The 16,167-nt window shown below is 41.4% G+C and overlaps 1 protein-coding gene across 1 annotated transcript; it reads left to right on the forward strand.

Annotated features, from left to right (window-relative positions):
• Positions 1 to 6,963: 6,963 nt before the first annotated feature.
• FGG (fibrinogen gamma chain) lies at positions 6,964 to 14,718 on the forward strand. Its single transcript, XM_081875403.1, has 10 exons — positions 6,964 to 7,133; positions 7,228 to 7,278; positions 7,590 to 7,773; positions 7,879 to 7,972; positions 8,643 to 8,773; positions 10,133 to 10,266; positions 10,384 to 10,568; positions 11,858 to 12,135; positions 13,161 to 13,327; positions 14,292 to 14,718. Exons 1-10 carry the CDS (start codon positions 7,071 to 7,073, stop codon positions 14,304 to 14,306), a joined length of 1,302 nt encoding a protein of 433 aa, XP_081731529.1. The 5' UTR covers positions 6,964 to 7,070; the 3' UTR covers positions 14,307 to 14,718.
• The last annotated feature ends 1,449 nt before the right edge of the window (positions 14,719 to 16,167 follow it).

Below are 16,167 nucleotides of genomic sequence, written 5' to 3' on the forward strand. Positions count from 1 at the left end.
GAGAAAAAGCGAAAAACAATAACGCACACACATTTTGGGAGTTTTTATTTAGGGTTCCAGTCACTGCCCCCCGTTTTTCAATTCTCGGACAAAAAAATCTGTCAGAATTCTGTCCTCAATAAAATCAATTTAAAAACAGAAGATAGGCTTGAACGTTATCATCCATAGCATGTGCAAAGAGTACTTCTTCCCTGTTCCTACATTTTACTTGACTAAATACAGTGGTACCTCAGGTTAAGAACTTAATTCGTTCTGGAGGTCTGTTCTTAACCTGAAACTGTTCTTAACCTGAAGCACCACTTTAGCTAATTGGGCCTCCTGCTGCCGCCGCGCCGCCAGAGCACTATTTCTGTTCTCATCCTGGGTTAGCGGAGTCTGTAACCTGAAGCGTATGTAACCTGAAGTGTATGTAACCCAAGGTACCACTGTAGTGCTTTAAACTACGCTTATTAATAGTTGGGGAAGAAACACCATACTTGGGTCAACATGAAATGTTGGTGTGCCAAGCATTTTTAAACCTTTTCTGGCCAAAATCCAACAACTTCAAACATACACACACATTTGCAATATTTTAACAACCTTAATTGAAAGCACCATCAGAAAACTTGGCCATTGTGAGATGCTTAACTTAAAAATTCCTTAGGATTATACTCTGACCAGCAGGAGGCTGTGTTGCACCACCATCAACAGTGGCCAAATCTTGACAATAATGATACTGGTATAAAAAGAGCAGGAATCAATTTAAGCAATGCTATTTTTAGTTTATCATACAATGTGCCAACTATCAGTCACTGAAAAGTTTATAAGCAGAGGCTGGTTTTGCATGATGCAACTCACTACCGTACTTTAGGAAGAGTTGTTGTTGTTGTTTAGTCGTTTAGTCGTGTCCGACTCTTCGTGACCCCATGGACCAGAGCACGCCAGGCATTCCTGTCTTCCACTGCCTCCTGCAGTTTGGTCAGACTCATGTTTGTAGCTTTGAGAACACTGTCCAACCATCTCGTCCTCTGTCGTCCCCTTCTTCTTGTGCCCTCCATCTTTCCCAACATCAGGGACTTTTCCGGTGAGTCTTCTGTTCTCATGAGGTGGCCAAAGTATTGGAGCCTCAGCTTCAGGATCTGTCCTTCCAGTGAGCACTCAGGGCTGATTTCCTTAAGAATGGAGAGGTTTGATCTTCTTGCAGTCCATGGGACTTAGTCGCAATCAAATTCAGATAGAATAGCCATAGTATAGCTAAAAATAACACTGTACGGCAGCCATATTAACATGCCTTTTGGTTATAAAAAACATTAATTTGGATTTCTTGTGCTTTTCTCAGTGAAAAGGCATTTCTGATGCATACTATAGTTTTGCATTTTTTTCCCTTTTTCAGTCAGTACACAAACGCTAAGGAACTCTAATGCTACCATAAAAAGACAGCAGGTGGCAGTCTATAGTAATACATAGATACTTAATAGTCTATCATTGTTTAGTACATGTTCACAAAAGGATTGGTGTTTCAAAACTATTTACTAGCCTATTGATCTAACTAAAAAGAAGTTGGCAGTGCTGTTGTCTGTGCAGCCTGCTCTAGTCCCTATTGACTTTATGGAGCCATATGGGGCTAGTGTAAACTTGAAACAGCTTTTGGAGTAGAAAAGCAATCTTTCATCGTTGTGTCATTGGGTAAGGTTGATCTCATCCCCCACCCCCACCTTGTTTTCAATGTAGATCTCCATTCACCCCTTCTTCCCTAGTGGAGAGGAGGAGGAGGCCATTTTGTGCTTTGCCTCAGCTGCCAAAATGTCTTGGGCCAGAGTTGCATTGTTCAGATGCAAATCTATCTCTGGATGAAACTCATTAGCTTTGGGAAGTGATTTCACTTTCTGTATTGAGACAAGTGAGGTTATACAACAACTAATCAGATATGTAACTATATTTAGTGCTGCAGCCAAGGATAGGAGCACAATAAAGAAACAAGCAGGGCCGCCAGCCAGGGGGTGAGGGTGGGTGGGACACACATCTCCTGGCCCCAAGCCAGCAAGGAGCCCAGATTCATTTTCATTTTTTAAAAAGTGAAGTCAATCAGACGTCTATAAAGAGGTTTGGAAAGCAAAACGTGGAGACAATGTTCTAAGGCTGCAGATACAACTGTTTTTGCTAAGGTTCCTTCATTACTTTTGCTAAGCAAATCAGGAAGGAATGCTGACCACATGGGAATCGGTTGCAGGAGGGAGAAAAAGAGAGAAGCATGTCTGTGCTGCTAGCCTGATGATGGATGAAGGAGGAAAGTCTGCCTGTGTACAGTACTGGGATATGTTTGTTTAAGCACTTTCTTCCATGACCACATTCATTCATACACTCCCCAAGTGCATTGCCTTTACAGTGTAAAACACAACTGGCTAGCTTTGGTATGTTCTACATGGATGTAACTCATGAAATAAATGAGGTTTCCTTCCTAGTAAGGAAAAAATTGTGATATTGCAGAGGGTGGGCCCGTTTATCATGTCTCCCAACAACCAGTACAGTTTGTCATCACTTGTGTATTTTTTATTACTATACAGTAACCATCAAACTAAAATATAAAATGCAAAGTGAAGCAACGAATACAACCATAAAATCACAGCTGCAGCAAGTTGAAATTCATGTAGACCGTAATCCAAAGATACTTTTGTTTATCATGGTTGTCAAAAGGTGTGTGTGTTTTGCTAAGAGTTGTGAAACTACACATGCTTAGAGTGTATGCTGCTTCTTTTTGTATACAGGCAATCCACATTTTGTGCAGAAGTTACAGTCTGGACCCATGCGTGCTTCGACAGAGCCCACTTAAAGCATTCTGCCCCATCTCACTCCTGCCCCACCCCTGTTCCGCCCTTTTAGTGATGGTTTTGGGTCACTTCCTGGTTCGGCACCATGTGTGCACACTCGCACATGCATAAATTGGTTGTTGGCTGTAACTGTATCTTGCTTTTGCTCCCAGGAGCTAAAGGCTGTCTTCCCCTCCCCTCTTTTTATTTTTACAACAGCTTTGTGAGGTAGGCTAGACATGTATTGTCAACAGATTGTTTGGGGAGGGGAGCAGAATTCAGATGGCCCAATTCACATACGCTGTACCAGTCGCAGGAAATCTGGTTGGCACCCCTAGATTTCAGCCTCAGTTATATCTGGGGGTTGGGGAAACAACCTGACACAGTGTCCCATTTGCTAAAGAACTCATGAAGGGCATTTTATTTTACTGAGGACAAATGATGATGCACCTTTTGGCCATTTCACAATTAATGTTACATTTCCGGTTGCCAGTAACATTGCTTATTGTATACGATGTTCTGCAAACACATAAACCTGTATCCCATCCAGAAAATTTGTTTGATTTGTCAGTCTTTTCCTGAGACTACTTCATCAAACAGCATTACTCACAAACAGCTGAGTTTGTTGTAGACTCTGTCCTCACCTACTTGCAGAGTATTCTGCAAATATTTGAGCTGATTATTTATCTCCCCCTTGCACATTAGCGCATTAGACCTTTGTTGAGCAAATGGAGTTCACTGTCTTCTGCTCAAGGTAAAGCATACACTGCAATCTTTGAATAAAGAACTTAAAGCTAAACTTTTATAAATGAGCCGAAGTCCTTCAAATATCTGTAGATCAGTCAAATGAAATCGGGCAATGTTGTGTTCCGGAAGCTGGGGCATGAACTAACCAAAGAATATTAAAATCTGATGTTGACAAATGCTTCCAAATCTTGTTCATTGTATGAGTGCTCAGTAGGTAGAGCGTGAGACTCTTAATGTCATGGTTTTAGGCTCAAGCCCCATGTTGGGCAAAAGAAAACTGCATTATTGAGGGTTAGACTAGATGGCCCTCATGGTCCCTACCAACTATACAATTCTATGATTCTATGAATGCAACCACACCTTACAAACTCTGGAAGACATAGAAACAACAGCAGAAAAAAATACTATTGTATTTCTAATGCTATTATCAAATTGTCTCCTTTATAATCTAAGATGCAGTTTAATCTTCAATCAGACATGTTGAATAAAACTCATGTGATTGTTATAAAAGGGATGTAATTTTCCCTCCTCTGAATTTGGTTTGAATGTTGCACTACTGTATGTGTAGTCAAGCAATATTTTGTTGTCTGTATTGCCAGGAGAAGCATATACAGTAGTAGCAAAATGAGTATTTTCAAAATAAAATTGGTAATGAATATTTTCTGTGTTATGTGGAAGCAAGAGACTGGCAGGTGGGCTGAGACGCAGAGCACACCCCAAACAATGGCTCTGCTGGCCAGGAAGAAAGCCAAAGAGGGTGAGTAAGTGAGGGTGGCAAAACACTGCAAGCAGCCATGCAAGCTCCCCCCCCCCCCCCGGCTCCATCATGCTCTTTTTGCGTTGTTTTGGCACTGTTTCTTGCTTATTATTCATTTATATGTTGCCCATCTGACTGCATTGGCCCAGCCACTCTGAGCAGCTTCCAACAAATTATAAAGCATCAAACATTAAAAACTTCCCTATACAGGGCTGCCTATACATGGTTCAAATCATGTATTTATTTATTTCACAGTGATGCGCATAATGGAGGTGGGGGTGGTTGGTTGCCTGTACAAGTTCTGATTCCATTCTAAAGCAGGAGCTCTAAACTTCAATCTTCACGTTAACACAAAGTACAACTTCCATCCCATCATTTCTGTGGTACACAAATGTAAACAAAGTTGCTATGTATGTTCTTGCTGTGTCCTAACCTATTGCCCAAGTTTCTGAACTGCCTTATAAACAGATATTTCCATTCCATGGAATTCCCATTTTGCTTTTTAAAAAAACAAACCCAAAAGTTAATCTTAACAGGAATGTTCAGGATAACTTTCCAATGTCCCTTTGAAAGAAAAGGCTAACAAAGATCAGCTCAAACCACTATGTACACAACCAATGGGATTTATAAAGTCTGACCTAAAAACTAACCAAATACCATTTTTACCTTTCTTATCAGTTTGAGAAAGGTACATGAGTATCTAGGCTTAAGAAATCTGCCTTCCATCTCCATTTGCATTAATCATTCAGGAGCTGCTTGAGAAATCCGTCACTAAACCACAAAAGGCTGAAAATTGCTCAATTCAGTACACAAAGGGCTTTACTTTGGCCTCTAAAAATGAATTGCCCATTCTTCTATTCATTTTCTAAAGATTTGTCTCTATAAGGACACCTTAGCAAAACCAAAAGCACTTAGAATGGCAAAGTAAATGCTGCCAGGGTCTTGATTAAATGTAGCAAATTACCTCTCTTCTCACTCATGTGTTTCTTTTGGATCAACACAACAATTCTATGAAAAAGCGTAAGGAGCATCTTGGTTTGTGCCAAAATATTATCAAGAGATTTTAAGGATCAGCATTATTTCACAGGTTTATTGCCCTTAGCAACAACACTGTACTTACTTACTTACTTACTTACTTACTTACTTACTTAATTGTTAAGAAAAGAAAAGCAAACAACCCTCTAAGCGGTTTACAAAATTTAGTGGTTCCAGAATTCTTTTTGCAGGATAACTAACTTGAGCTTTTTTCAGCCAAAAGGCTTCATTCCCTCATAGGCAACTTTCTGTGGCGCTGCATGGCAGTGGCTGACAGGTCCACGGGCAAAAGTGTGAAGCAAAGATGGGACTCTTCCCTTTGTACACTAGGCTACATGCTAACCATGAAAATGCCAGAGGTTTCTGCATCCACGTACATCAAGATGCATTATTTCAGTCCAAGCACAGGCAAAAGCACTTGAGGGTACAGAGCAGGGCAAGTAGGGATGTTGCTAGATGCGGGTGTGCAGCCTTGGTACAAACAGAGAGAGGCCCCAAAGCCTCAGGTTCCCCACCTCAGATATCTCCAGCTCTGTAGAGTAGCTCATTCTTCCCAGGTGTGGGATCTTCTTGAAGGGATACCACTCAGAAAGAATGTGGCACTCTGCAAACCCTGCCTGGAGCCTCCACAGGCCCAGATGACATTCATCAGGTGGTTTGGCCTTGTGTGGTGGACTTTTAAAGAAACAAATAGTCAGCGCAGGGGAGCCCAAGTAATATCGGGTCTGTGGCGTAGGGAGAGGGGACCTTTCTTGCTTAGAATCAGATCACATTGATGTTAATGGGAGCTTTCCACCCACAGCAAATAACCTAGAGGGGTTCATGCGCAGGAGCTCCAGCTCAGGGGAACCACACACAAGCTATTTCTTTTTTTGAGCCTTGGCCGCACAGAAACACTTTCCATGCTGCTACATCCCCAACACTCATACTTTCCAAATTTTCCCAAACCTTTAAAGTTTATACCAATATAGTGGTACCTCAGGTTAAGAACTTAATTCGTTCTGGAGGTTTGCTCTTAACCTGAAACTGTTCTTAGCCTGAGGTACCACTTTAGCTAATGGGGCCTCCCGCTGCCGCCGCACAATTTCTGTTCTCATCCTGAAGCAAAGTTCTTAATCCGAGGTACTATTTCTGGGTTAGCGGAGTCTGTAACCTGAAGCTTCTGTAACCTGAAGCGTCTGTAACCCGAGGTACCACTGTAATTTTTCAAGGCCACACGGGGGTCCAAGAGCACGGCATAAGCCATTTTACAAAATAACATTCACTTGGAGCTGTTTGAACTTTGTGGTGGCGGACGTAGACTCTTCTTGCGATCTTTGCTATCTCTGATCATCAGACCCTTCAGATATACAGGTCAGGCTTAGTGCAAGTGGTTCCTGGAAGCGATTGCTCCATAGGGCAACTTGTCCATCTTCTACAACCTTTTTTCTTTTTGTTGTTGTTGTTCCCTGCAAAGGAGGACTTGTGGACGTGGGTGCTGAGTGAGAAATGCACTGGTGCTAAAAATGGGAAGAACAGGCAACGGATCCCGGAAACACCCCCGCAAGGTCAGGAAGAGGCTGCCCTCCCTCCCCACTCTGTCCCCGCCTATTTACAATACTGTGTCCACCCACTGTGTCCCACCTGATCCCTTAAGCTGCTGCTGTGCAGTCCGGAGAGCAATATCAGGTCCCTGACACTTGCAAAGCTGCACTGATTAAGCACTGCCTCTTCAGTGCTTGGGAAGTCACAGAGCCACAGGCACAATGAAACCAAGGTTCAACATTTGGCTGCCTCTCCTGTCCTTCCTTTTTTCAACTTGCAGCACAGTAAGTGTAGCAGGGCAGGGTAGCAACCTCTTAAAGAAATGGCTGAAATAGCTGCCATAGTAACTCATTTTATTTAATTTATTCTTTCACATAGTATGATGTTCCTGTGACCCGTGATAATTGCTGCATCTTGGATGATCGATTTGTAAGTCAATATCTCTTGTTATTCTTGCGCTTCTTACTAATATGGTTACTACTGGCATGTTGGTATGTGTATTCCTTTGTGAAGCAGTTGTTAAAATGTGTGGCTGCTTTTAACGTTGGTTACAGACTGCATGCAATATTTTAAAATAAGCTCATTTATCATTGTGTTTTAAGCTCTCCTCTTGTCTAGCCTACAAGGGGGTGATTAATATTCATCAGGTGCTGCATGTGTAGGGGATGAAAAGTTATAGAGTCAGGCTGTTAAACATTTATTCTTCTGCAGTGTGATTTAAAAGTTCTCTTTTCCTTTAGGGTAGCTTTTGCCCCACCACATGTGGCATTGCAGATTTCTTGAATACATATCAGCCTACAGTGGATCGAGATCTCCGGATACTTGAACAAATCCTGGAACAGATCTCTAACTCTTCAGGTTTAACGGACCAACTGATAGCTCAGATTCGTCAGGGGTACATAGGATCCCCTCAAACTCAGCCAAGTGAGAATGCAAAGGCCACTACAGTAGTGGAAACATTATTTTATTTCCCAGTTCATTTAGCAGCACATCGCTAACATTTTTCATGCTTTTGTTCCTGTTCTGCAGATGTGATTCCAAGTTATACTCAAAAGTCCAGAGAAATCATTGATGAAATCATCAGATATGAAAACATCGTTGTGGCCCATGAAAATACAATACAGTATGTATCTTATGTTACTGCAGCTTTGAGGACTTTACTTAATCTCACTGCTTCGCTTCCTCAGTGAAGTTCTGCTGATGTGTTAAAGAAAATGTGTGTGTTCTTATAGCTTAATCTGTGTAAATGGACAAGTTGTTTGCTTAGTTAAGGTTTATCACCTAATCAAGCTATTTACTTGTCTAAAGTTATAACCCAACCAAGAGAATTAAGCTATCTGTGTAGCTGCAGCTCCAATACCTGTTTACTTGGGAGCAAGCCTCACTTACTACATTGGGGCTAACTTCTGAATAAACCCGTTTAATCAGACTACAGCAGATGCTTCTTACACATCTAAAGAACACAGATACAGCCATCTATTATTCCTCCAATGAGCTCAAGGCAGCAGACATGGAGGCATGCAGTACAATTATTCTTTTAGGTCATATTAGTGCAGAAAAACAAGCACTTGCTCCTAGTATACTGACTGCATCGAGGGGAGAGTGGGGTCCCTCAATGGACCTGCACCAAGCTCTGTGCCTTCAGTGGACAGTTTGCTGGACATGCAGAGAGTGAGGTAACTTGAGATAAGACATGATTCTCTGCCCCCCGCCACCTCCTCACAGTCTAAATGGATTCAGCTTCAACTATTGTTCCAATAAACCTGTCCTGTATTGGGTTTTTCAATTGCTAGGCAACTGACAGACTTGCTGATTTCGAACAATAACAATATTCAACATTTGAAGCAGAAGACTGCTCAGCTTGAGGCACAATGCCAACAGCCGTGCAAAGACACCGTCCAGATACAAGAATTAACTGGAAGAGGTAAGAGTGAGAGCCTAGTACCTGTTTGATGAATTGTGTGCCATCACTCCCATCTTATTGAGGTGGCTAATAGCTCTTTTAAAAAAATTAATCTGTTTCTGATCATGAAGTCCACTCAATTCAAATATATACAGAAATTAATGGGAAGTCGCAGTGACAGGATAATGCCAGTTTATTGCGTACTAACATTTTATGGAAAGGCAATGCATTTGGCTAATTGGCCATTTTATAAACTTATTTCATTCTTGAGCATGAAGCCCAGCCATTTGAAAGCACATTTTTAAATCTGAAAGAACTGGATGTGGGTACAAAGACTGTGGGATTGAGATCAATAGAAATAACTCTTCATTTGACAGTTATCACTATAAAATGGTTTCATCACTAAAGCATGGAAACAAACAACTTAGTTCTAGTGACTTAGTTCTAAAGATCCAGATGGGCATAAGTCCAGGCTAACATCTATGGGCTGTCATTCTGTTCTCACCTCAAGTCTAAGCACAATTATTCATAGTTTCCACTGATGTCTGCGGCATATGCTCACAAATAAGTATATTTAAAAGTGGAGCCTTGAGGTCTACATGTTTACTGCATTATATCTACTTGTGTCCTTCCACTGATGGAATCCTTTTTGAATGCAGCATAGGCTTCCATCAGCTTAAGGTAGTTTTTGCAAAACTTCATTTTCACCTGAAGTTCCCCACTTCACCTACCAAACTGTTCCAAAATGCACACCCTCACCCCAACATAACATTTGGAGCAGTTGCAAGAGGCCTCATCTCCTTCCCATTAGTGGACGTCCCAGCTGGACCAATGAGTGGAGAGAGACAACTTGTGGTATTTTCTGAAGTTTCAAAAGCTTTGCTTGACCTATAAAATTATCAAAATCTCTATCTATATAAGTAAAGAGGAGGAGGCCCATAGCTCAGTTGTAGGTTAATACAGTTCCAAGAAAACCACATTTTGGTGCAGACAAATAGGAATGTATCACGTTAACTTCTGCAGACTTGCGATGAATAATGTAGGTACATCTCAGTGTCCAAAGCGTTTTGTTAACAGTCTTTAAATTATGTACTCCAGAACAGTTTCCACGTAGAGCAGAACCAGTGGTTTGAGGGGTGTGGGGTTAGTCTTAGGCCAGGGAGACTTGGGTTCAAATCTCTGTTCAGCCTAAGTTACTTCATGTGATTCTTGAGAGATTAAACTGTGTATATTGCCCTGAGTTCTTTGGGTAAAGCACTGGAGAAGAATGCAAATTATAACGATTGAGGTATGTGGTGTATTTAGTCTTGTTTAGTTAAAATGTGAATACCATAGACAGCAGTTTCACTAATGTATGTTGCTCCTGTTTCTTCATTATAGATTGTCAAGACATTGCAAACAAAGGTGCCAGGCAGAGTGGTCTCTACTTCATCAAACCTCTCAAAGCCAAGGAGCAGTTCCTGGTCTATTGTGAAATGGATACACTAGGAAACGGGTGGACGGTTTTCCAGAGGGTATGTGATCTGCAAAGCGAATGCGTGGCATGCATAACATATAAGAGAAGATCCGTCGTATAAAATGAATACTAATCCTGTTCATTTCCCTTTCCTACCTTTCCAATTCCTTATCAGAGGCTTGATGGGAGTGAAGATTTTAATAAAAACTGGATTCAGTACAAAGAAGGCTTTGGACACCTGTCACCAAACGACCAGACAGAATTCTGGCTAGGAAATGAGAAGATTCATCTGATAACCACTCAGTCTGCTATTCCATATGCCTTGCGAATAGAGCTGGAGGACTGGAGTGGCCAAAAAAGGTATTCCTCCAGGAAGATTTCTTCAGTAGTTCATGACTCTTATGCTCCTGGTGGTCAAACATTGGCTTATTAACCAGGAGGGACAATGGGGATTTCCCCTTCCCAAACTTCACATTTTCTTCCCATGAGAACTTTGTACCTGCTGGTAACACTGCATTTGGCTCAGAAGGTTAAGAGGAAATAGTGCAATAAAAGCAGGAACACACATGAGGCCTCCCCACAAAAGGGCTTCCCAGGGAGTAAAAGATGAGTGTGTGGGGTCTGACCAGAGGCCAGAAGGGGAAAGTGAAGCAATGGTTGTCTGGAGAGAGGTACAATGATGCCAGTGGAAGCAGGGGAAGGAAGAAGAGGTAGATACAGGATCTGTGTATGAGCATTGCTGGGGTAGAGGAACTGTAACAGCAAAGGCTTGGGGTATTGTGACATGTTGGGGGCTGTTAAATGCAGCAGAAAGGACTATGTTCTACCTGGTTCTTTGTCGCAGGACATCATTGCTCTTAGACTTTGGAACTCTGGCTATCCAAAGTTTGCACTGTACAGCTGCCAAATTCTAAGGTATAAACTAGATCATTCTGCTGTCCTCTTCACCCATCCATGCCCCCACTCCAGGTCTGTGGGCCAAAGTCTGCAAAGAGAGCGCTTGCTTTGTCAACACCTGGCAAGCCTGTTATGCTGTGCCATCATCGTTCTGCCCGTTTGCTACCAGCCAATATAAGTCTTAAGGCTATTGCTGGTTTCTCTGGGTTCTACTGCTTCCTGCAACATGTGATCCAGGCTCCTTCCCAGCAGCCAATGTGACATTGATATGTGTTCTGGCCATTAGTCCACAGCACTAATGAAAGACCACTGGGCTGTCCCCAGTGTTTTTTTACCTGACAATATTCCACTGAAGAGCATAAAAAGCACGATCATATTTGTTTAAAATAGCAATTTTTAAATTATAGAAGCAGGTAAAGTTAGTGTACAATGTTATGACCCAGGGATGGTTTGCACCTCATCTCTCAAACAAGCTCTAATTTACTCCCACAGTAACTGTAATAGCAGAAAACTGCTTTACTATGGTGCCCAGAGCAGAGGAGTGCGATCAAGTCCTCTACGTTTATAGACCTGCTAAGATGAAGTACTCGGCAGGCAGTTGTTTTAGACAGTTTCTGCGCAAATGCCCCCATTTTGTATCCTTGAAATGCCTGCACCACGTAATATAATTAACAGACATGTCTGAGGAATCAAAAGTAAAAGACACTTAATGCTAGTAAAATTTGGAACGTTTAACTTTCTCCTTTCTACAGCTATGCAGATTACGCCCACTTCAAAGTGGGAACTGAAGCGGACAAGTATCGCCTGACTTACGCCTTCTTTTCTGGCGGTGAGGCTGGTGATGCCTTTGAAGGCTTTGATTTTGGAGATGATCCAAGTGACAAATTCTTCACATCCCACAACGGAATGCAGTTCAGCACAGCTGACAACGACAATGATAAATTTGATGGCAACTGTGCTGAACAGGACAAATCTGGGTGGTGGATGAACAGATGTCATGCTGCTCACCTCAATGGCAAATATTATCAAGGTAACGCTATGAGCTTTTTGCATGCTCCAAGTCCTCCCTCCCCTCCCCTCCAAACTTTTGAAGGTGGACAGGTAACAGGGGCCTGACTCATCTGATCTCAGGTTTCAGAAAGAGATGGGCAAACAATAGACACCTCCTCACATAATCTGGAAATAGTTCCACTTATTCTGAGCCAATCCAAGTTAAAATGGACTCAATCAAGGGGTGTTTGATAGGACTGATCTCTTCTCCCTCCAGCCCTAAACATTCAGGGTAGGATCCAACAAAAGTGAATCCCAGGCTCACTGAATATAGGGCAACTTACTTCTGAGTTAACATGCATAGGTTGCTCCTTTAAGCACTTTTCTGTCCCATTGATTTCAATGAGAGAGAAATCAATTCAACTTTGATATGCTAGCCTTTGGCTACAGCAAGTCTGCAGGTGCTTCAGATTTTCCAGGATCAAGTATCCGCTGTGCTGTGGATCTGGATGGCCAGGTATATGCATTTTCCTGTGGTTTATGATTCTGAGATATCTTGAAATAGGAAACTTTAATACTGAAATGGTGCCATTAGCTGGTCAATTGACTCCTTACATATCACACATGAGTGATTAAGAATTGTAATTACAAAGTATGCCCCCTTCATCTCACTTCAGATACTTACTCTGAGTAAGCCTGAGAAGGAACCATTTGCTTGCCAATTGACATTTTTATATATCACATATTTATTGTGTGTATAACTAAGTGCTCTCATTTTCCTACTTATATTGAAATACTGCCCCTCAATGAGGCCAAACTTAGATTCACAAAATGTTTAGGGGTATGCATACCCCTGCGTCCCTCCAGAAAAAAAGCACTGTTCTTATTATGAAATGTCCCATTCAACTCAGTGGAACTGACTTCTGAATAAACAAGTTTAGAAACTTGCTGCAGAATTGCTGAGGGCACAGAGAAGGGTAAAGTTAAGTGCAGCTTATCTTCTCATTCTGTAAAAATAATCTTACCATCCACTTACATAATATTATGTTGCTGCTTGTATTTTAGGTGGTTCTTACACAGAGAAAGATGCCGGTCCAAGTGGTTATGACAATGGCATCATTTGGGCAACCTGGCGAAGTCGGTGGTATTCCATGAAGAAAACAACTATGAAGATCATTCCATTCTCCAGGCTTTCAGTAGTAACAGGAGGGCAAGCCGGAGGAGTAAAAGAGGTTATTATTATTATTACTTAGTTGCTTTGCCTTGCCAAAGCAACCGAAAGTGACTTTCAACCAAACACCAAACAAACAAACAAACAAACAAACAAACATAAATACATTCAAATTGGGGTGGTGGGGGTGGTGTGGTTGTACTTTACAAACATCCCACACACTTATAAAAACCATACATTGTTAAAGGCCAAAGGTCTGTGTATAGAGAAAAATGGCCCGGCACCTAAAGATAATATGCAATGAAGGTGCCAGAGGAGCCTCCCTGGGGAGAGCATTCCAAAAGTGGGGAGCCACCACAGAAAAGGCCCGTTCTCATGTTGCCACCCTCCAGATGTCTCGTGGAGGAAGCACATGAAGAAGGGCCTCAGATGATGATTGCAGGGTCCAGCTAAGTTTATATGGGGATAGACTCTTTGGGGAGAGGCTGGATTAGGAGGCCGAGGAGACATTTAGGAAGACAACAAAGTCAATTGAAAATTGAATTAATGGAAGCATTGCACCTGAACAATGTTAAGAGCATTTTACTGGCATCTTATGGAAAATATTCTCAGAGCTATTTCATTCTGAATACTGTGTTATCACATGAAAATCAAAATGGCATATAGATGTGTATCACGGACACATGATACCTGATGCCATGTGATGTGGTGTTGGAACTCTAGCAGAGAATGGCTTTAAAATAGGACTAGACAAATTTCCTGGTAGATCATTCTATTGAAACTATCATTTAGCCATGATAACAGAACCTCCATGTTCAAAATAAGTGTATCTTTTAATCCCAAACTGGAGCGGAGATTATTGTCTGTTATGGTCTTCCAAAGATTCTTAATTAGTAATGTCTTTGGTTGGAAATTGCAGGGCTCTTTTGTTTCTGTGTTCACAAAATCCTCTTTATAGATGTATATCATTCAGTCTTTTCTCAGGAGAAAAATGACAGTTGTTCCTTTTTCTTTCTTTCTTGTAGGTTGGAGATGTTTAAAAGAACATTTTTAACAAAGATTTAACTGGTCAAATTCACAAACTTTTATAAAATGCTGCTCTGAAGTTCACAAAGCATCCAAAATGTAGTCTCTGGAACTAGAAGCAAATCATTAAATGTTCTTTTCCACCCTCCAATAAAAGACATTCATTGCTCACATTTTTCGCTGCATATTCACAGTTGCACAATTTTGCACAAGGTTGTGGAAAACTGAATAGCTCACATGTTTAAAAGCCTGGATCCTGAAGTTCTCCAGATTGTGTCTGTATGCAACAATGGTATAGCAAAATCCACATGCAAGAAAATATCCTTCAACATAGGCAAAAACTGTTCTAGATTAGAACCACTATTTGTAGTTATTGTTCAATATTTCTTCTCCGTATATATTTGAATAAATATTAATAACTGAAAATGTACTATTATTTGCTTCTTAACTGCCACAATAATTGAAAGGAATTCAGCAAATGTTCAGAATCATCTTCAAAACATTGTTTATAAATCTGTAAATGCGCTCCTAGCTTTATTCATCAGCGCCCTAAAGGGACCCCTGACCATTAGGTCCAGTCGTGACCGACTCTGGGGTTGCGGCGCTCATCTCGCTTTATTGGCCGAGGGAGCCGGTGTACAGCTTCCGGGTCAAGTGGCCAGCATGACTAAGCCGCTTCTGGCAAACCAGAGCAGCGCTTGGAAACGCCGTTTACCTTCCCGCTGGAGCGGTACCTATTTATCTAATTGCACTTTGACATGCTTTTGAACTGCTAGGTTGGCAGGAGCAGGGACCGAGCAACGGGAGCTCACCCCGTCATGGGAATTCGAACCGCCAACCTGATCGGCAAGCCCTAGGCTCTGTGGTTTAACCCACAGCGCCACCCGCATCCCTTCATCAGCACCCTATATTGTTCAATAAGAAACAATACCATACAAAGCCCAATCTATTACATATAGTTGACTGCCATTTATTTAATGTCACCAAGTTTTATTTGAGATGGACCACTGATGCAAATTGATTTTGCGAATAAAAGGAGCAAATTACCAGATTTGGCAATTTCATATCCAAACTCATTTCATTGAATCCCTTATTGTTAGGTAAAGGTGTTTGTGTAGTAAATGATACCCCATCCATTCACATTTAAAACAAATTATTCTTCCCTTGTTATTTATTCATATTCTAGAAATTACTTCAGTTTAGTTTAAGGGAATAGGAACAGTGCTTTATGAACCACACTGTTTTAATTAGGAATAAAATATACTTGCACCAAACACTTTGTGGCTGAAATTAACCACTAGTAAAACAACAACAACAACAACAACAACAACAACAACAACAACAACAACAACATATTATTATTTAAACCCCGCCCATCTGGCTGAGTTTCCCCAGCCACTCTGGGCAGCTCCGAATCAAGTGTTAAAAACAATACAGCATTAAATATTAAAAACTTCCCTAGATCTGACAGATACACAGAACTGGCTCACTAAAGCTCATTCTTCAAGAAGCATCAACATAATAAGGCTAAGACTCAAGCTGCCACTGTTTAAGGCAAAATTAAATTGAGATAGTCAGCTATGATACCTTGATTTGTGCAGTTGTATCCATGTTACTTCTAGTTTGCTTTGGCACAAACATCATACTACCTTCCCAGATATGCTGCTAAATCTATTATATGGAAATATGGTGTTAAAATAAAAAGAGTTTGCATTGCTCTGAATATAGTGTGAACAGGTGGAGTCCCCCAAACCCTGGGCAGCCCCCGTGTCGAATAATGTCTCAAGACAATGTGCTATGGGATTAAAATTGGCCACAACTTTATTATGTTTCAGATGTGGGTAGACCTTGGCTCAGGCCAGTGGCGTAGCGTGG

This window comes from Podarcis erhardii, assembly GCF_964252035.2.
Source record: "Podarcis erhardii genome assembly, chromosome: 9".
In the NCBI taxonomy this organism is placed as follows: Eukaryota; Metazoa; Chordata; class Lepidosauria; order Squamata; family Lacertidae; genus Podarcis; species Podarcis erhardii.

Bases quoted from the DNA above. Each gene is read 5' to 3' on its own strand.
- FGG (XM_081875403.1), top strand. From the start codon at position 7,071: ATGAAACCAAGGTTCAACATTTGGCTGCCTCTCCTGTCCTTCCTTTTT. The intron at 8,774-10,132 runs GTAAGAGTGAGA...TCTTCATTATAG, and splicing joins ACAAGAATTAACTGGAAGAG to ATTGTCAAGACATTGCAAAC. The intron at 12,136-13,160 runs GTAACGCTATGA...CTTGTATTTTAG, and splicing joins CAATGGCAAATATTATCAAG to GTGGTTCTTACACAGAGAAA.